Raw genomic sequence first — 19,887 nt, 5'->3', positions numbered from 1 at the left:
TGTACTGCATTCGGACTTGGAAAGCTGCCCTTTTCTCCTACGAGGTAATCAGAGGCCGATGTGAATGATCGCACAGTGGATACCATACGAGTACTGTGATATGTCAAAAATGCCTTTACCGTATTTAACAAGTACGAACAGAAAAGCACTGTGATAATCTATTTGTACAGCTCTACAAATCCCTCTCGATCTACCCCATTGACAGTTACCGCCTCTCCTTCTGGCGCTAACTGCCTCTAACGCCAACGCAACTCCCAACCCAGCTACACATCCACGTAGAGCAAGATCGGTTCGCCCACTTCGTCAATTTCTGGTATGACACACTATCACGCAGGTCGTGGGTAAGCTTTGTTCAAGGCCTAGAAAACCACAGCAAAACGATACCCACTTTCAGGTCGAACGCCTTCGCTAGCACGATCTTGAATATTTTTTGGACGTTGATGGAATGTGATGTCGAGCAGAAGATCTAGCACGTTGAAAGACGTAATCAGCGATAATTCTCCCTCATCAACAACAGAATACATTGCATGACACACTGCAAAGGGGCTAAATTTGCTCCCTCGTTCGCATAGGGGACTCACCAAGGGCGCATGCATTGCCTTTGAGAATCGCTTGGCTTGTTTCGTAATCTCCTCCTGTTCTTCTCTCGGGAACGAAGCGAACGCATCGTATTTTGTCCCAATCAATACCGGTATAGCGGTCTATAGCGTCAACGAAATAATCAGCTCTAAGCCTCATACTCACCACCAGATGCGATGTCCATACTCAGTGATGACTATAGCTCACCTTGTTGAACCCTCTTGCTTGTCTATACCATTCTTTGACACTGTTCAAAGTCGCTTTTCTCGTCAAATCAAACATGAACAGTATCGCAACCGCGTCATTCGAAACGAGAGGTAACATCGATACAAACTCGCGTTGTCCTCCCAGATCCCATATCTAGAATACCAACATATCAGCTTCTCTGTTACTTTCAGCTCATCGCATTTGGCATTGGGACGCTGACTCACTGAAAATGTGATTTCTGTATTTCGGATACTGATTGCTTTCTCCATGAAATTGACACCCAACGTTTGTATATAATCCTCACTGCAATGTCACCAATCACCGTCAAGTCAGCTATGTTCTTATCTCCTCTAGACACAAGTCCAGCCGAACGGTCGAGACGTGCACTCACTCAAAGCTCCCCTCTACATATTTGACCATCAGAGATGTCTTTCCAATTTGCGAATCTCCAACCATCCCGACCTTCAGCACGATCCTGCATATCCAAGTAAATCAGCTAGCAGCGCTTGGTTGGATGATAGTGGGGGGACTGACGAGTTCCGATCACTGCCTTCTCCTCCTGAAACGCGACCACTGCCCGACCCAGATGATTGGTAGCCTTGGTCAGTCATACTGAATGTTGAAAGTGGTAGTGGTGTTTGTAGGAGAAATCAATTAACGATGAGGTCGTATGTTTGCAGTGGAGGTGATGATTGAAGTCGATAGCTGCTATTACGAAAGCTTGAACGCGATAGAGGAACGCCTATTGTTGATACCTCGAAGATGCAGGACGAGAAGCGGGAGGTGATGCGATGACGGTCGTGAAAGGTAACAGGGTGTGAATGAGCACGGACTCGTATTCTAGCGTGATGTGTGACTGGTTGAGATCGTGAAGGGCGTCGTTATATCGTGAGTGCGAGGAGGGCAGAGGTGGACTGTCGGAAGGGATTGATGGGTAGCTCTATGCAGGAGGGCAATGGTTGAATAGCAATGAGTGATGGTAAACAGGATGATGATGTTGTTGTTGAGCTTGCTTTGACGTTGACTTTGAGGTTGCTTGCGAGTTGAGCTTTGACGCGTCGGTCAGTGTAGGTACAAAGTGGGGTACTCGAATACATTTCATGTTGTCTTTCACCTGACCGGTTGATCCCGTCCTCGCTCTCTCTCTTTCGGCTGTAGGTTACAGGTGAACAAGTCGGACTGTTGCATTCCTCATGAAGCTACCTTATTCACTGTAATCTCACAAAAGACGTACATCGCTATGTCACTCAGCAAGCTCGTCCGGTCGACCTCTTCTATTCCAGCTCGACAGCTTGCTGCCCGCAACGTCGGAGCGTCTCGAGCAGTATGCTCAAATTGTCGACCAATCTCGAATGAAACTTCCCAATCTCGCAAAGCAGGTCTCTCCCTCAGTAGGCGGATACAAGTCTCTTCCCAACGAACTTACGCCTCATCAGCCACTGCTATCCGTCCCCCTGAACAGACAGTAGACATTATCCCGACTTCACGACCTGCGCGAAGTGTGCCTGTAGCTGGAGCCGCTTCGACTTCTTTACTCCTGGAGGATATCCGACATTTACTCGTTACCGAGATTGGAGGCGCGGACGAATGGCTTGGAAGAGTCGAGGCAGCCCTGTCAGATTTGGAAGCTCAACGTCGAGGTAGAATAGGTGGTAAGTAGCGCCTTCGCTTTGCAGACGTTGCTTTAACGTACGATGAACTAATTTCGTCCCTGCTAGTTTTCGGTGATCATCTAGCCGCACCCCAGGATGTCATTTCGGCTCTTTTGCAGGATCCCTTGGCTGACTCGGAAGCTACAAGACAAGCGCTTTTAAGGAGACATGAGGCCTCCAATATCGAGGTATTCGAGATCAGGTCAGTTGAACGCTTGTTGCGGAAGGTGTGCAACAGTAGCTGATCTGCGCCACTTACAGACAAGACGTGAAGCTGCATAGAGATCCTGAAGCTTTGGCCATCCCTTCATCTTGGCTTCAAGCTAGCGGATATGATGTTGTTGAAGTGAATGGTGAGTGCTTTTGCGTTACCTGCCGCGCAGTAGCTGACGAGACACAGCGCAAGATACCGATGCCGCCTTGTCTACCCTTCTGTCTACCGACGCTCACATCGTCGTCCTCGACCCAATCCGACTCATAGACACCCCACAATTATCCGTCATGCTTCCCTCACTTTTGGCACAAGGAACAGTCCACTTTGTGATCAATGGACACCTGCCACCCAACGTTAGTCAATCGACAGTCGAAACTAGCTTGCGAGATCAACTCAGCCGAATCAAAATTGAAAGTCTGGACGGTACAACATTTGACCAAGCTACGTCGACTATCACATTCGTGCAAGCTGAGAAGGCTTTGACGGCTCTTGACGCCTTGGCTACTGGGTTGCAAGACCATTCCGCATCCACGTCTGCTTCCAAAGCCCACACCTTCGAGGTATTTCAACGGAAATTCTTACACTCAAATATCGGTCCTCTCCAAACCACCCTCCACCAGTCCCTGTCCTCCCTTGCTCAACCTCAACTTCACACAGCGCAACAATTAGCCACTCTTGCGATTTCTCACATATCAAATGTAATCTCCGCCGATAGAGATAGCACTCGAGCGGCATCTCATACCGTTTCCGAGCTGAGAAGATCGGCCATGCAAGCTGCTTCCAAAGCGAAACATACCAGTGTGTCCAGTCGGGGAATAGATGGGGCGATGGTGGAAGGTGGCGTGCAGTACGAGATGGACAAGCTGAAGGGCGATATTGAGAGGAGCTTTGATGGGAGACTGAGCTGGTTGGGTTTGGTAGGCAGGCTGAGGGTTGATGATGTTGCGTTGGAAATGGGAGGGTATCTGGGGAATCGATTTGGTGTCGAGCTGGAGAGACAGGTGGGTGACATTCAGCTGCAATTGATATGGAGATGCGACATCAGCTGATGAACTTTACCGAGTAGATTATATTTGAGACAGGAGAATTATCTCAACTACAGACAGATCTCGACCATTCAGCAGACCATATCATTCGACAACTATCAAATCCGACTCACGGGCCAAAACCCAAAACTCATCCTTTCACATCTCCCCTCCTTTCCAACCATCTCTCCACACTTTCCCTATCCATACCCCCCCTCGCTCCTACTTCCCTCTTGACACCGATACTGATACGACGGGATCAACTGGTCGGTCTGTCGGTGCCTCGTTTGCAACTGTCCGCTCAACGCGCTTTACTGTCAACGTACAGCACGGCTTTCCTAGGCGTCTCGATGAGTTGGGTCAGCTATGTCCCGCCTGTGGATCTGATCTCCGCGGGAACGGCGACGGGCTTGGGGTTATTGAGTGTCGTAGCGTCGTTGGCGATGGGTCAGCGATTGTGGGGAAGAGCGCAGAAGAGATTCTGGAGAGATTGGAAGAGGGTAACAGGGATGATGAAGGGTGATCTTCAGGTGGGTTGTGGTTTCCCCCCTGCTGCAAATGCATTGTCTTTCAGTGGACAAGAACACGAGCTAATTTCTGTCCCCGTCCCTCAGACCCGCTTCGCGACTGCTCTTGATACGCAGATCCTTGCGAAACCTCTAGCAGCGGCAGAAGGTCTAGAAAAACTAATACAGAAGAGAGAAAAGAGGCTTGACGAATTACAAGATAGGTTGGACAAGCTTAGGTTGAGATTGTGAAGAGTGAGACCAAGGTAGATGAGGTGGGATACCCTGCAAAAAGTATATATACTCGTATACTGTAATGTGACGCAAAATGTAAATGTCATCAATGAGCTAATTTGCAAGCGGGGCTTCTTGTGTTGACTTCGGTGTGGACCTAGATAGTCGACGCGAAGGCGTTGCACACATACAGTCAATCGTGCTGTATTTGATATGCTATGCAATGCATTCAATGCGAGTAATATGTACACTCTAAGGATAATCACTCCGACTCATACCGTGCCATGCTTCAACTTCAACTTCATTCTATTCGTCCTGCTGAACTCTGCCATATCCCGACTCTCTATCTTTGGAAGGCAAATCGCCAAATCCGAAACCTTTTCCGAATCCACTCTTCTTCCCTTTCCTAGTTCCACCTTCACCGAACTGTTCGGCCCACTATACGAGGTAAGGGTGAAACGAAATCAGCATTCGTTTGTTTGATACATAGATCCACTTATACGCTGCTCAAGCTTGACGCTGGAGCTGGAGCATTACTCAAAAGTCAAACTCACCTTTCTTAATTCTGGTAAACTGCCTTCTTCCGAACTAGACGGTCTTATCTCCTCTAAAGCAACTTTGAAATGTTTCCAACCCAACACCCTCGGTTTAGGTTTTACCATCGTCGCACTGTCCTCTCCTACAATCTCTTGGAATATCGTATCATCTTCGGTTGTCTCGTCTTCAGGTTTTGATCTTGCTTTATTTGCGTCTTGACGTTCTTCTTCCTCTTCTCGGGGGATGAATTGCGCTTCTCCTTCTCCTTCGCCCGACTCGGACTCTACGATCCCGCGACGGTCCTCGTCCTCTGGGGTGGAGGAGACTGATTGGTAGGTCATGAGAGTTTCCGAGTGACTACTAGCCATCGGGGCAGTCTTCTGTCTTGTGACCTTTGCCTTTCTGCGACCACCACCGCCATCGCCTTGCGTGGGCGCCACTACCAACACTTCAGCTTGCATCCCACCGCCTGGGCCACCATGAGCCGGTGGTGCATGTTGAGCAGTAGACGATGAAGAAGAAGTCGAGGAGCTGGTTGTAGAAAGAGATTGGTTTCGCCAAGGGACGTCGACCGTGTCTTTCACGGCAGACAACGCTGCGCTAACACATAGATCTGTATGGCGGAACCCTCTATCAGTTTGCATTTTTGAATGATACTTTGCAAATCCGTTACGCACGTTTGAGATCGGATCCAGAGAAACCATCCGTATCCTTTGCCAATCGATCCAAATTCACGTCCTCACCCAAGGTCTCACCCCTTAGGAGGATCTTCAATATAGCTAGTGATGGTCCACCCAAGTCAACAATATTCCACGCATATCACATAGCACGGCTACAACTTACCTTTCCTCCCTTCCACTCCTGGAAGATCGACCAATAATCTTCTGGGCAATCTTCGCATTACAGCATCATCCAAATCATACGGTCGGTTTGTGGCACCAACGACCACTAATCGTTTATCCTTGTTCGCGATGGCCGAACTCAGACCGTCCATCTCTTGCATGAATTCGGTGAGGAGGAGGTTATGCGACATGGATCCTGCTGATCCTCGGGATATTCTAGCACCGAAGAGCGCATCCACCTCATCGAGGAAGACGACACAAGGCGATAATCGTCGAGCGAGAGAGAATACAGCTTTCACCCTATCATCGAAGATGTCGTTAGCAAAGATGGCAGTAGCGGGGAAATCATTGCACTTACAGCTTTTCTCCCTCACCGACATACATATCATTCACATCACTCGGCTGGATTGCCAACATTCTCGCTCCGCTCTCGGCAGCCACCGCACGAGCAAGCAACGTCTTACCCGTACCTGGCGGTCCGAATAACAACGCCCCTGTTGTCGCATGATCCTTCAATACACCACCTCGGAAAGCCTCTGGGAACAGAAGTGGAAGCGAGACCATTGATCGGATACCATCGATAGTTTTCTCGGGAAGGTGGACGTCTTTGAAGGATGTCGATGCGAGTTTGGAAGGATCGACAATACATGGTAATAGTCGTTTCTCGTGTTGTGATAGATCCTTTGCCTTTTTGATCTTCTCCACAACGGGGTCTACCAGAACTTGCGATGTCGACGCTTTATCCGACGATGTACTCTTCGGACCTGTCTTTGTGCTTGATGGTAGATATCGTTTGATTTGCTCCGATGTCAAATTCTTCTCTTCCGCCATGGCCTTTCTCGCCTTGATGATATCCTGCCATTTGACCACAGCGACATCATCCTTGAGCTGGCCGTTCTGCACAGCTTGACCAAGGGCTATACTGGCGATATGCGTGGCATCGGCCCAGGGGATAACGGCGCTTCCCCATCCTTTACCAACACTGCTCGATTCAGTCTTCCGTGTGAGCGGTCGACCTGTCACTTCGCTCGTCGTCAAGACTTCCAGAGGATCTTCGAGCACACCACCGAGATTGTGTACCGCTCGAGATAGGAGAGCTGCACTCCATACTCGTCGATGGAATATTCGAGCTTCCTTCTCTTCGACTTTCTTTCGATGTTGAGGTGAAGGTATGATAGGGAAGGCTTTCCAAATGAGCGACGAGGCGTTACTCTCCTGATTATCGGGTCTCGATTGCGAACCGACGAAACGGTTCATGAGCAGTCGTCGTAAGGGATTAGAACGTGGTTGATTGGACTCGGCAGAGCGAGCACCGAATGGAGGAAGGACAGAGGTCAAACTGATATACCAATAAGCAAAAGCCTTGAATGCAGTGCTTCGTCTAAGCCCGACTCACTTTTTACCTAGCATTGCTTTGAACCTCGATTGGTTACCATCCTTGCGTCCTATCACATCGCTCTCCTCACTGCTCCACCACAATCTGGCTTGATCTCGCGGAGGTTTGACGACCTCTACGTGATGCTGGACATTGATTCCCATACTTCTGAACTTTTCTTCGATGGCCGAGATTGCCGCTTGAGCAGGGTCTAGATTCCCATCCAAATCTCCTCCAAACTCGTCATGTTCTCCCTCAACTTCAGACGCATGGCTCGATTCGTCCTTCCCTTTCGTTGTGGAGGTCGATGGGAAGCCAGGTGTAGTATGTTGTAGGAGCAGAGAAGGGGTACATTGGAGCACAATGCTGGTCGGGTACTCGAGTATAGGTTCTGGGACTTTGGTAGCTGTTTTTTTCCCCGTTCGCCCGTTCCTTGTACCTGCCAGGACACCCTTCCTCCGTCTTCGAACAGCTTCAACCAACGAAGGCCACCAGATCGAGAAGGTCTTGGACATCGCGATCGTGTTCTCGAGAAGAATGATCCGTTTCTTCCCAGGTTCTGTGGTTTCGGCGTTGATGACCTTTGAGAAGAAAGATATCCACTCTTCGTTGATCTGACCGGATCCTACATCCTCCTCCATCGGTCCTCCGAGGGGTGACATCCCAGCACCACCTCCGCCACCGCCTCCAAGCACTGCGATTGGAACACTAGTGAACGCCATTCCTGGCATCCCTTGATTGTCCTCTGCCTCTTCTTGCTCTTCCACTTCTCTCCGTTGTCCAAAACTCGGTTGTGGTGCGGGGCCGTACAAAGGGTTGATCGAAAGAGGTAAAGGTGGAGGACCGGCGACTAATTGATACAACGTCAACTCAAGAAGGATTAGTCACTGAGACGAGGGAAAGAACGCACGGCGAGAACCAAGAGGCGATGAGAGACCGTCCAATCCTACTCCCATTACCAGATCTATTCTAACCACATCTGCCTCCAACTCATTCGCCAACTTCCTCACAGCTTCTCCAACATATACCTCTCCTCCTTCGAATGGCGATACCAACGCCATGACAGCTTCAGGATCCTGATCTGATACAGCCTCTTCATTTGTAGCAGGCTCAGTCTGCGGTCTACCATCTGCGAACGTGATAACGTGTGTGAAAGGTGTTCGACCGAGCGGTTCTTCTGCCAGATGTTGATTTCGAGGTAAGAACGAAGTTGAAAGATGGGTCAAGACGGGTTGAAGTTCGTCTGATAATGGCGAAGTCGGGGAAGTGGGATGTGTGACGGCCGTAGTGAGTGACGCTAGGTTTTTTTCTCCGATCGAAGATGATGATGAAGGTATTCGTTCTTCCTCGAACTGATCGGCTTCTTCTATCGGTTCTTCAGGAGGCGAAGTCGCTTCTGGGGGAGCAGCCCCAGGTGTAGAAGGAGCAATGAACGTCCGTCGAGAGGATACTGATCGCGGTAATAAGGCTATAGAGCTTGTTTGAAGAGTCCGACTACTCCTTGTCGATGGTACGTTGAGTACATTTCTAGAGATGGGGGGTAAAACCCTTCGACGGAGAGTGGAGGGCGTTAAGCGACGCATGATGAGATAGTGATTCGGCGAGAAGTATGCTGGGTATCAATGAGCACCGAGATCTGAGTACAGCGATATAAATCTCCTTGGTACAATTGCTTTGGAATCACTGAGGTCTAGTCGAGTCAATAGATGCTTTGCAGAGGTAAAGAATGTAGATGGAATGATGATGATCAAGCGAACAGACATTTACCAACACCGTGCACCGAAGGACCTTCGGAGATCGACATCGACTCCGCTTTGCTGTCACGCCGTAGGGGTACCCTGTACTATACGTTATTGACGACGGTGATGATGATGACAGTATGTGGACATTCCTCTTCTTCTATTCTGTCATCCATTCTTCAGATTACATTTGCATTTGTTGTGCCCAACTCCTTTACGAAAGGAGACTCGACCGCACGCAAGATGGTATGGAGAACGACATTTATCACCATGTCCACCTGTTTCTTACTTGGCAAGTACTTCTCCTTTTCTTTCTCCAAAGACACAAGCTTACGTCTTTTCGCAGGGACGACATCCACCCATTGGATAGCAGATCATAATGTTCTTTGGCGAAATCCTGTCACTCCTGAAGCTTTGGCGACGTCCGTGAAATACTATTCGCTATTGAATGCTGCGCCAAAGGGATTGGGATGGGTCTATGTCATCATTGGGCTCGTGGCTATTCTGAGCGTGTGTGGGCGAGGTATCAAGGGATACAAAGGTAATGGGGGGGAAGTGCTCTTTGATGGTGGAAGTTTTGGTAAGTCCGTGACGACAGTCATGCATCTACCATCATACGCATCTTCAATTAAACGAACAAGCGCTGATAGAGGGGTTCACCATCAGTACTTTCTGCTGCAATTGCCTACACCCAATTATCAGATGTCGGACCGAGTAAGTCGAAGGGCTCAACGGAGCTGGGGCAGGATATTGATTGATATGTTGTCTTAGCAATCGCTCTGTTCCCCTCACCTTTACCGGGATCTCTCCACGACCATCCCACTTACCCTGCGCTGGTCACCGCCGTTCGAGATCTCGCAACCAACAACGTAATGACAGCTGTTATGCTCACCGGTCTCATGCTCCTTCAGGTGTGTTGATTTCTCCCTCCTTGGCTCATACGAGACCATGTCCGCCACAATACCTATTCTATCATGACAAGGCTTCTTTCTGACACATTGTGTGATTTCGTCTAGGCCGGGCGATATTACTCCAAGAAGCCTTCTGCTTCTCCCCCAACTACCGTTGACGACTCCCTCGTCTCCACACCTGTTCGAGCCCCTTCTCCTGAGAAACAACCTTCTCCCGTATCCAAAAGATCCGGAACACCGTATCGCGAGTTGACAGAGGCCGAAGCTTTGGAACTGAATAGCGATGATGTGCAGAAAAGCGCCTCAAAGAGGAGAGGTACGAAAAAGCGATAGTACACTATCGCTTGCTCTTAGCTGTCGCGTTGGCTTGAGTTTGGACACACTCAGCGAGTAGCTCCGGGAAAGAAAGGGGTAATTCCAATTCATTTGTGACCGTCAACCGAGTCAACTGTGTCGCATAGTAAGATGAATGCATGATGGTATATATGTTAGATTATACATGATCGGCGACAATACCGTTTGGAGTGTCTAAACTACAGAGCGAGAACACCTTTGGTGCTGGGGACATCGTCGCCTCCAGTCTTGCTGATAGCCATACGGATAGCAAGCGCCAATGCCTTGAAAGCGGATTCGGCGCTGTAATCGGACAGTCAACGAGTCGTCAGCAAGTGCACCAATTGACCCAGAGAGATCCTGATCGAGTCCAGTGATATAACTCAAAACTCACATGTGGTGGTTGTTCTCGCCTCGGATGAGGTCGATGTGGAGAGTGACACCGGCGGCAAAGGCGAAGGATTGAAGAAGGTGCGAGACCATCTCGGTAGACACTGAGTTTGCGGTCGGACTTGTCAGCACTTTTCGCTACGGCTGTGTCTACCTAGACCAGCGGTGTAGACTACTCACAATCTCCAACTTTCTCTCGGGTGAAGGGAAGGTCACAGACGAAGAATGGTCGTGAAGAGATATCGATCACAGCTCGAGATAAGGACTGGTGCAATCAACCCCTTCCGTCAGCTCTATGACAGACATCAAGACTCGCAGAGCTCACCTCGTCCAAAGGAGCGTACGCATAACCGTATCGCTTAATACCCTTCCTCTCTCCCAAGGCCTTCTTGAAGGCTTCACCCAAAGCCAGAGCGCAGTCTTCGGCAGTGTGATGGTCGTCAATGTGGAGATCTCCCTTACATTGCATCTGAAGGGACATTCCACCGTGCTTCGCAAGAGCTGTGAACATCTATTGAGGGTTGGTATTCAAGTCAGCATTAGTATCTGGGTTGGGAACCGCTCGTCTCGCGATCTACTACAAGGAGTTTGGTATGCAGTACGATAATACAAAGAGACGCAACGATAGTCTGGTCGATACTGATACCCAACTCACATGGTCCAGGAATCCAATACCGGTGTTCACGTCGATGTTCTGAGTGGTCACACCAGGAACATGGTCGAGATCGATAGAGCAAGTGATGACAGTCTCACTCGTCTTTCTCTCCACGGATGCAGTACGTTCTGACATTGTTGCGATGGATTTCGAGTGTTTGGAGTTGGGCAATACGGTTGGACTGAGCTCAGAGCAACGAATAAGAGGAGGTGATCAAACCGAGTCGAAGGGCTGAGAGAGGGTGCAGCATCACTGCGAGATTGGAAAAATCATGGTAGCAAGTATTACGGTAACTTCTCCCGATATGCCACGTGGTTGTGATCGAATAACAAAATCGCGATTTGGATGATGTTGACGATTAGTTAATGCGACTTGGTACTGGAATTTTGCGTCTCCTTCCTAACTGTTATCGCACCTTGACACAGCAGCTTCATCTTCTTGACTGGGTATAGACCGATCTCATGGCGAGCCGGACAGTAGCGGATCACGCTATCTCGCTTCAAGCTCCTAAGCCGGAGCAATATTCGAGTATACCCAACAGCATCATCCAACCAACGCGCGAAGACGCGTCAAGAACATTGTTTCCAGCTCCCCTTAGCAACGGCAGTAATGGCGACGGTAACAGCTATAATGATCTCAAACGACGCAAACTCTCACCGGACGTGTACGAAGCGTCATCGTCCATGCCGATAGTCCCAGCTCCGCCGCATCCCTCGTACCCTACACCACTCACTACTCCGTCGCCTGTCCTACCAGCCCCAATCCCGACTTCTGCACTATTGTACCACTTTGCACTTTCGGCACATCGATCTTCCCACCTTCATCTTCAACAAGCCTTCATCCCAACATCAATATCTGCCGATCCAAATGCCGGTTCTCCTCTACTTCCGTTCCACCAGTCCGTTGGTGGCGGCGTTGGACAAAAATTGTTCTTTCATGATCGTGAAGCGGCGAACAAAGCGCTAGGTCTTCAGCTTCTAGCTCTTGATCTACTGAAAGCTGGCTTGGCAGATTCAGGTCTGTCAGATAGAGAGCGCGTCGCTTATGGGCTAGAGTTCGGGGTGGTGGGGCTGAAGGTGTATTCGGGCTATCAAGCTTTGTCAGGCCATCAGCATGGGAAGGGGAAAGGAAAGGCGACCGAACCACGGCTGATTGTGGATCTGGGAAGACTCATGGACGATCTTCAAGATACAGTCGCACAATCTGTAAGTATAGCTTCCTCTCTCTCAATGCGATTTTCATTGGCCACGCCGCTGATATCTTGTGGTGTGCAGTATTTTGTAGCGCAACGTCAATCGTCGCTCAGTTATATGCGACTACAATTGGAGATACTCAATGCGAGACTGGCGTTCTTACGAGGGAAGTTCAACTTAGGAAAGAGAATGGTACAACAAGCATTGTCGTTGAACAGGTGTGTCCGGAAATTCGATGGGGCTACCAAGCTGACATGAGCTGCAGGGACAATCCGTCACATCGATATGCGTTGTACCTTCTCTACCTGGAGTTCATCGAAATAGCTGCTCCGGCAGAATTCCTGAGCGTGATTGACGAACTGCTGGTACGTTGCCTATGTTGAGAAGCAGAACTGATTCTTCCAGAAAGAAGCAAAGAGAAACAATCATGCCCAGATCGTACAACTCGCAAGCTTTATCAAAACCCGCTCGCTCTTCGTCCATCGTCGATGGGAGCTCGTACCATCGGCCTTGAGTGATCTAGCTGCGAGCATTGCGTGGACTAATGATAGGCCTAATGAGGAATTACTCGCTGGTACAACGGATGAGCGCACTTGGCGATGTTCAATCATCGTTCATCATCTTTTGCTGCGAACATTGTGGGAAGGGAGGATAGGCAATGACGAAGCGGCGAAGATGACGATGAAGAGAATATATGTTATCATGGACTTGACAGCAGATCGAGGGGTATTTGATGCGCTTCGAGCAAGTGGTGGTCTGCTCAAGGTGAGTCTCTGAGCGCACCGCAAAGGGCTGACCGTCAGATGGACGTTCCCAAATGTCAGCCCCTCGTGATCCAGATCACACCACCCAACATCACCTTTATCCTCACATACCTTACGACAGTAGTCAGTCGGCGAGATTTCACAGGCACGACCAAAGCATGTCGAAATCTGATGCACTCAAAGGTGATGCGGGAGAAAGAGAACTTTGCTCGAGCGGACGACATGTGGGACACTGGTTGTGAGTATCAGTATGTCAACCAGGAAGCTTGAGCTGATTCCATGCAGTTTCGCCGTCTCATGGTCTTGCTCAAGCTATAGCACTGCAGCAGCAGGTCATGAGCATTCGAGGGGAAGTGATGCTCGAACAAGTACTTGCCCTCATGGCTCGTAGCGCTTTCCAAGAGGCCCACAAGGTAAGTCGAGTGTGTCGAATCTCGTGCTGACAAAAAAAAACAGCTGCTGCTCGAAGCAATTGATCATTTCCAGTCTCACGACCTCTTCCATCCGCTTTCACCACACCTATGTCTCTTGTTTGCTCAACACGCCCATTATTTGGGTATCGACACCCTAGCCGTGCGATACTATCGCGCTTGCAAAGCACTCATCAACGAGGGAAGCGAGCTCAGTCTCATCGCCGAGATCGGTCAGCTGGGAGCCGAAAATCAGCTATTCAAATTGCTTGACGATCCGAAGCGACAAGATGTGGTGAACGCGCTAGCGGACAAGTGTAAGATGAGTACTAGCGCGATGTTCACCGCGGCGGGTCACTTCTTGGCAAGTTTGACGGATAGTAACCGTGTGCATTCGAAGTAAGTATGGCTTTGAAGCACTAGCACTTTGAGATCTTGGCCGTTGGCTGATCTTGGTACTTCACAGGAAACAACTCTCAACAGCTTATGAGATTAGCGGAAAGGCAAACAACAATGTTCTCCGACTGCTCATCTTCGCATTCACCACTAGTACCCATCATTATGGTAATCGTGAACGGATGTTCCGACAGCTTGAAACGGGTAGAGATATTGCGAGACTTCTTGGTGGCAAAGATCGACCAGATGGTGTCGGTCAGACGATCTTGGGTCTTTGGTTCGCGTACCGCTTGAAAGGTGAGCGGGTTTGAGATATCGCGCCTCATCCTGCGCAGAAGCTGACGTGGATGGACAATGTCAATACAGAGTTTAACCGACAGGAAGGATACCAAGACGGTGTCACAGTGGCCAGGGAGAGCATAGCGGCTCATCTGAATCGCTTGACGGAGACGAAGAAGATGGCGCAGGTAGTCGCCATGCGCGTGAGCAATGTCAAGTGAGCGGAGGTTGTGTGTGAACAAGGGGGGTGCTAGACGTAGAAGTTATAAAAGGCGACAGCTTTCCAGCTTAATGTGAGCAGTCTTGTTGCGATTCCCATACCTTCGATGGACACCCTTATAATAGCATTATAATTGATATGGTGATGTATTCATGTCATGTCGTGATATTATGCGAATGCTAGCGAAAGCCGCGATGTCCTTCTCTCTCGACCCAGAACTGTATTGTCCAACTCCCACACTCTTCTTATCTCCTGCCCATTCCGCACCTATCCCACTCTGCAGATGACCTCACCTCCGAGCCCAGCTCTCCAAGCTTCCCACCCCTCCATGAATCTCTCTCCTCTCAATCTACCTTGTCTCTGATCTTCCTCCGTTCTAACGATCAAGATCTCACCAATCCCTACACCAGCCACGTTTCTCGCTCTCTTCCCAACTAACAATCTCCCCAATTCCTCTCTCGTGACCACTACTCTGAACGAAGGTTTCGAGACTAGGTTCATCCTTCGTAGGACCGGTTGACCATTACGATGTTTCAATCCGATCCATAATTTCCGAGCAGGGATAGGTAGGTTAGGGAAAGAGGAAGGGGATGGACCAGCTGGTGAACCGAGTGTGACGTTGGAGATTAATCCTGATCGAAGGAGGATGGAAGAGATCGCAAGTGATGAGGTCGAGTAAGGTAAAGAGGTCTGGGCGTGGAATCCCCTTGAGGTGTTTTGCAGATGGGCACAGAGATTGGCAGGTAATGGACCGAGAGCTTTTGTCGTCATGCTGAAAAGTAGTGCGTGCGGGAGGGATGCGTTCTGATCGAGTCTGGTTGTATGTGATAAGATGGTTTGCGATCTAGTAACTGTGTGTTTTCGCTGAGATGTTGCTGCTTGTACTGCTGCTCAAGTTAGTCGAGATGGAGGTGTTAGTGCAACAGAAGAGTGAAATCTCGAATCTTGAAATTCCAACTCGGCCAATCACGGAACCAAAACTAACCGCCACATAGCTTGACCGATTCATCACCGAGGAGGAAACTCCGTATAACTCCGTCCTACACTGGCTGTACGACCATTCCTAAATTTCAGATGTCCCCTCCAACCACCAACCTATTACATCTCTCCTCTCTCTGCTTCTTCTCTTCCAATAACCAACTCACTCAACATGCCATTCACCACCTCCGTCGCTGGACCTTCGCGTCTCCCTTTCCAAGTCCAAGTGGCTTGTCGACGGAGTTGTTCTCTTCTCCCTACTTCTCGACGAAGATGGGCGTCTACATCCGCGACCGATTCCACTGGTGAACCATCAGATGATATCCCAATCCCTTCCGATCCTGCGGAACTCACACTTGACCCTTATGCGTCGTTGATCGATGAGACTTCCCAATCCGCTACTGGTGCTGGGAGGAAAGGTGGGAAGATTTTCTTCAGAGAGTGGTTGAGAACGGAAGGAGAATCGTTCCGTACACCTGTCAAGGGTCGAAAGGCTCAATGGCTAGGCGAAGGCGTGGTGAGTTCTATTGCTTTATACCTTTTCAGACTATGAAGCTGATCTAGTGTGTCTTAGCCGTATCCCAGTAATCCTACATTCCGACCACCACCTCCCATCTCCAACTACGTCCAAGACCAGCTCTTTGCTGAACTGCGTCGCGGTCGAAAAGTTGCAGAACTGAGCGAGAAATACAACATCAGTAAAGCGAGAATCGAGGCGGTCAAGAAATTGAAAGAGGTTGAAGCAGAGTTCAAGCGAAGAGTGAGTAACATCTGCACATTATGTCCAACACCACCTTGTCCTTTTCCCTCGCCTCGTCGCGTCTTCCACCACACTTATCCCGGATGATAAAAAATATGACATAACCTTCGTTCTGAAGACATAAACACATGGTTATCCTTATATTTCTTCACTTTCTGAAACCGATTCTCCTGCTTGTTTGTTGTTTGTCCGCAATGGGTCGATGCTGACGATCTGCCTTGCTTCCTCCCTGCTCTTGCCGCAACTTAAACAATAGGTGAGCTTTCTATTCTTTTCTTCCTGACTCTTACTCTCCCCCTCCCTCACAATGATGTTTACTTAGATTAGTCTTGAAGACTTCAATATGGTTATAAATCCATGCATGGCTTTCTGATACCTCTCCTCCCCTCCTCGCTCGCTCTCGTGGTCATGGAAGGACATGCGCTGACATTTCGTCCTTTAGTCTCTTCCCTTGCAAACTGCTTTCCTCGATGGCATGGAGCCTCTGCTCGGTGTTCAGATCCCTCTCAACCCGAACACTCGAGAACACGATGCTGCTCGAGCTCGACAGATCGACTTGGCTCATGATGCTCATCCATCAACCGCCACTGAGCGATTGGAAGAACAACGATGGGAGTCTGGTGTAGGACAAGAAGGAGCGTTCGGCGAACGAACGAGAGACGCCGCGAAACAAGGTATCGAACGTACCGCCTGGGAATTCCGAGATGAGGAGACCGTCTTGGAAGACAGAAGAGTCTTGCAAGCGAAAGAGGAGGAAGTTAAGCGAGAGCCAAGTCATCAAGGTGTCGCTGCGGAGGTCCTACACAGGGAAGTTCTCGCGGCGTCTTTGTTCCAGAACCCTGCGACGGAACAGGCCAAAGCGAAGAAGGTGAAGGACGAAGAAAGAGCGAAACGAGCTGCAAAGGATACAAAGAAGGTCCAAGGTGTCACAGTCGGTGGTATTCACTTTGTGGATACTTCGGGGACAAAGGCGTTTGGAGGGGAAGATCGTGGAGCGAAGGTCAGGGAGAAGAGACATCGAAGAGCGGAGAACAAGAAGAGTTTGTAGTTTGTAGATACAATAACGAAAGATATGAAACGAACCCATCTGCTCAGGCTTTCACCGCGTCTTCATGTGCATGTGCATCTGTGTGTTGCATCACGTCCGTGCATTCCTGCTATCAAGAGGCATGAGCGTCTTAGTCAGTCCGTAGTCAATCAGGCACCGGTTACGTGGCTCACAGTCCAGTTTGTCACCGTTGTCATACAAATGTTGATCCGCTAACAAGTTGCTACAACTTCGCACTGCATCTATCACGACATGAACTGTTCTCTACCATCTCACTGGGTAAACAGTCAAGATGAGATGACAAGCATCCATATTTAGGGTCCCTACCACTTTTTGGTACTAGACTGTCACACTCGCACGATGGCTTCGACATCGGCATACCAGCCTCTCCCGACGTCCGCTTCCTCTTCGACATATCCACCTTCACCTCCACCTCTCGGTCCCTCGCCGACCTCAAACACGCCAGTCTCTAGTTTCTCCATCTTCTCCCCGTTCTCATACTACACTCGATACACAGCGTCATCTCCACCTGGTCCAGATAGCGAACAAGGTGGTGGTTGGACACATCGTTCTCAATCACATCGGAAATCACGCTTAACACCTCTCACTTTCCTCAAATACACATTTGGCGTAACAGCTGGTCTTATCGTCTTTCATTATTTCATCATCGGTGCATTCCCCTCTTCATCATATACTACCTCTTACCGAAATCGATTCCACCACGGTCATGTGTACGGATCGGTAGAAGATCGTATAGCCATTCTCGACGCTTTGGACGATGTCAACAAACTCGATACTCCCCTCACTGGAGGAGGAGGAGGAGGGACATTTTTCCGCGATTCATACCCTATCAAATCGATGATTACTTTCTTAGAGTTGGCAGAGAAGGAAGTCAAAGCTAGAGGACTGGATACCTGTTATGGTCAATTAGGAAGGGAATTGATCGAAGCTTATCATGAAGGACAAGTCGATTATTGTTCTAAACGAAATACAAACTCCTCAACGACGACGACGAAGGGTTTTGTCCCTCTCAACACAACACACGACAGCTCCGGCTCCAGCTCGAGCGAGGACAGACGAACACACATAACCTGTTTACCGGTACATCATTCTTCTTTCTCGAATTGGTGGCCGTACCCCGCCTCACCATGTCTTTCAACCAATATCATCCCTGTCCCTGGCGAATCCACGCGGAACAGCGGCGATTCGAGAGGTTACAAAGCTGTAGGATGTGAGATTACGCCAGAGGGAAGACAGTTGTTAGATGAGATGGGAGGAGAGAAGTTCTTGGGTAGTTATTTGGATGTGCAGAATGACGACGAGGGACTATCCACCGAAAGGTGTAAAGAACGTTTAGAAAGGACAGTGGTTGTCATTGGTCGTCAAGATCAGTGGAATCCGTAAGTTCTCTTCGGTTGAACTTTCAACAAACACATACTGCTGGATACACGACTTGACACTCACGCTGACCCACGCCCGCCCAGATTCCACGTCGCCGAAGATCTCATCACGACAATGGTCACCATCCTCATCGCAGCACGTACTGCCCCCGCACTGATCAATACTCGTGTCCAACTGGTCTTTCAGGAAGGGTTCGGAATGGATGCTAATCATTTTACACCGTTATGGGATCGGATTGGTGCTTGGGCACCCAGGAGATTGAGCTTGGATCCGTGGCAAGAGGGTGTTTGTTGTGAGTGCCCTATCAACAATGTATGAGAGCGAGATGCTGATGGTGTGTGTGGCGGGAACGATTTAGTGACCAATACTATTCATAGTGTCGGTGCTGGAGCTTCTTTACTATCAGCGATGGGTGTTGGGAATCCGTAAGTCTTGCCTGCTAGTCGACTGCTGCGATCGCTGTAAACAAGGTCATCGCTGATTTCTCGATTCTCAATCAAAGCTACTCTTGCGCTTCGACAATCACTTGGGCTGCTTCGCACTATTATCGACTCTTGTTCGGGCTTCCCCCTCCGTCCCTTGCTCTAACAACGAGCGGGAATGGCACTCCTGTTCGACAACGACGACCGATCAACGTGCTTTGGCTATCGCGTGCCAAACTTGACACTTTTGCTAAATCGCATGATGACTGGTCTAGCTGGCGAGATGTTCGACATATAATCAACGAGCCTGACTTGATCAACAAGCTCCGAACGGAACTTGCCTCGCTCTGCGACGAAGGGAACGATTCTTCTTCTTCTGTATTCGGTCCTGCGGGCTGTACATTTGAAGATGCTCAAGAAATACCTGAGACGTGGGCGTTGACCAACCCATTTGACGATGATGGAATCACACCTACTCCAGTGCGATTCGCCATGATCGATCCTACGGTCCATACGTTGGAAACGCAAATCCATTTCGTAGGACATACAACTATCTTACTCTCCTCTCATGGTGGAGCGTTAGGTCTTAGTCTGTTCTTACCTCCTGGAGAAGGGACGATTGTGGAATTACAAGTCGAGGACGTATGGGGTAATTGGCATTTCCAACATATGGCAAAGGAGATGGGACACGGTTATGAGATGGTAGAGATTGACAAATGGGTTGATACAGAGGTCGTTTGGCAAAGTTTGAAGAAATGGGTTCTGGAAGCGGCTGGCTAAGCAAGAGTAGGACAGCACCGAGAGCTGGACTGTAGGG

At 49.4% G+C, this 19,887-nt stretch overlaps 9 protein-coding genes across 9 annotated transcripts; 5 read left to right on the top strand and 4 right to left on the bottom strand.

Annotated features, from left to right (window-relative positions):
* Positions 1 to 263: 263 nt before the first annotated feature.
* CI109_101239 (septum-promoting GTP-binding protein 1) lies at positions 264 to 1,397 on the bottom strand (the record flags this gene model as incomplete). The annotated part of the gene is made up of 7 exons (XM_032006576.1): positions 264 to 323; positions 389 to 466; positions 582 to 701; positions 787 to 939; positions 1,011 to 1,089; positions 1,178 to 1,261; positions 1,321 to 1,397. The coding sequence occupies 7 exons, from the start codon at positions 1,395 to 1,397 to the stop codon at positions 264 to 266; spliced, it is 651 nt and encodes a 216-aa protein (XP_031859092.1).
* Positions 1,398 to 2,026: 629 nt separating this feature from the next.
* On the top strand, positions 2,027 to 4,435 carry CI109_101238 (uncharacterized protein; the record flags this gene model as incomplete). Its single annotated transcript, XM_032006577.1, has 6 exons — positions 2,027 to 2,438; positions 2,505 to 2,640; positions 2,700 to 2,791; positions 2,839 to 3,653; positions 3,719 to 4,207; positions 4,292 to 4,435. 6 exons carry the CDS (start codon positions 2,027 to 2,029, stop codon positions 4,433 to 4,435), a joined length of 2,088 nt encoding a protein of 695 aa, XP_031859093.1.
* Positions 4,436 to 4,723: 288 nt separating this feature from the next.
* On the bottom strand, positions 4,724 to 8,754 carry CI109_101237 (uncharacterized protein; the record flags this gene model as incomplete). The annotated part of the gene is made up of 7 exons (XM_032006578.1): positions 4,724 to 4,855; positions 4,972 to 5,567; positions 5,632 to 5,733; positions 5,798 to 6,096; positions 6,155 to 7,135; positions 7,193 to 8,021; positions 8,082 to 8,754. The coding sequence occupies 7 exons, from the start codon at positions 8,752 to 8,754 to the stop codon at positions 4,724 to 4,726; spliced, it is 3,612 nt and encodes a 1,203-aa protein (XP_031859094.1).
* Positions 8,755 to 9,153: 399 nt separating this feature from the next.
* CI109_101236 (uncharacterized protein) lies at positions 9,154 to 10,154 on the top strand (the record flags this gene model as incomplete). Its single annotated transcript, XM_065966926.1, has 5 exons — positions 9,154 to 9,202; positions 9,257 to 9,490; positions 9,577 to 9,624; positions 9,682 to 9,821; positions 9,927 to 10,154. 5 exons carry the CDS (start codon positions 9,154 to 9,156, stop codon positions 10,152 to 10,154), a joined length of 699 nt encoding a protein of 232 aa, XP_065822998.1.
* A 200-nt stretch (positions 10,155 to 10,354) lies between these two features.
* On the bottom strand, positions 10,355 to 11,334 carry CI109_101235 (imidazoleglycerol-phosphate dehydratase; the record flags this gene model as incomplete). Its single annotated transcript, XM_032006580.1, has 5 exons — positions 10,355 to 10,457; positions 10,549 to 10,648; positions 10,725 to 10,809; positions 10,870 to 11,055; positions 11,200 to 11,334. The coding sequence occupies 5 exons, from the start codon at positions 11,332 to 11,334 to the stop codon at positions 10,355 to 10,357; spliced, it is 609 nt and encodes a 202-aa protein (XP_031859096.1).
* A 326-nt stretch (positions 11,335 to 11,660) lies between these two features.
* Positions 11,661 to 14,462, top strand: CI109_101234 (uncharacterized protein; the record flags this gene model as incomplete). The annotated part of the gene is made up of 9 exons (XM_065966925.1): positions 11,661 to 12,404; positions 12,474 to 12,610; positions 12,658 to 12,757; positions 12,828 to 13,157; positions 13,217 to 13,394; positions 13,442 to 13,569; positions 13,613 to 13,965; positions 14,033 to 14,259; positions 14,329 to 14,462. 9 exons carry the CDS (start codon positions 11,661 to 11,663, stop codon positions 14,460 to 14,462), a joined length of 2,331 nt encoding a protein of 776 aa, XP_065822997.1.
* A 266-nt stretch (positions 14,463 to 14,728) lies between these two features.
* On the bottom strand, positions 14,729 to 15,232 carry CI109_101233 (uncharacterized protein; the record flags this gene model as incomplete). The annotated part of the gene is made up of 1 exon (XM_032006582.1): positions 14,729 to 15,232. The coding sequence occupies one exon, from the start codon at positions 15,230 to 15,232 to the stop codon at positions 14,729 to 14,731; it is 504 nt and encodes a 167-aa protein (XP_031859098.1).
* Positions 15,233 to 15,611: 379 nt separating this feature from the next.
* On the top strand, positions 15,612 to 17,247 carry CI109_101232 (mitochondrial 37S ribosomal protein mS45; the record flags this gene model as incomplete). Its single annotated transcript, XM_032006583.1, has 3 exons — positions 15,612 to 15,956; positions 16,014 to 16,199; positions 16,642 to 17,247. The coding sequence occupies 3 exons, from the start codon at positions 15,612 to 15,614 to the stop codon at positions 17,245 to 17,247; spliced, it is 1,137 nt and encodes a 378-aa protein (XP_031859099.1).
* Positions 17,248 to 17,607: 360 nt separating this feature from the next.
* On the top strand, positions 17,608 to 19,850 carry CI109_101231 (uncharacterized protein; the record flags this gene model as incomplete). Its single annotated transcript, XM_032006584.1, has 4 exons — positions 17,608 to 18,647; positions 18,732 to 18,940; positions 19,007 to 19,073; positions 19,151 to 19,850. 4 exons carry the CDS (start codon positions 17,608 to 17,610, stop codon positions 19,848 to 19,850), a joined length of 2,016 nt encoding a protein of 671 aa, XP_031859100.1.
* Positions 19,851 to 19,887: the final 37 nt, after the last annotated feature.

Source organism: Kwoniella shandongensis, chromosome 2 (assembly GCF_008629635.2).
Source record: "Kwoniella shandongensis chromosome 2, complete sequence".
In the NCBI taxonomy this organism is placed as follows: Eukaryota; Fungi; Basidiomycota; class Tremellomycetes; order Tremellales; family Cryptococcaceae; genus Kwoniella; species Kwoniella shandongensis.
This window is presented reverse-complemented; position numbering and strand designations above follow the sequence as displayed.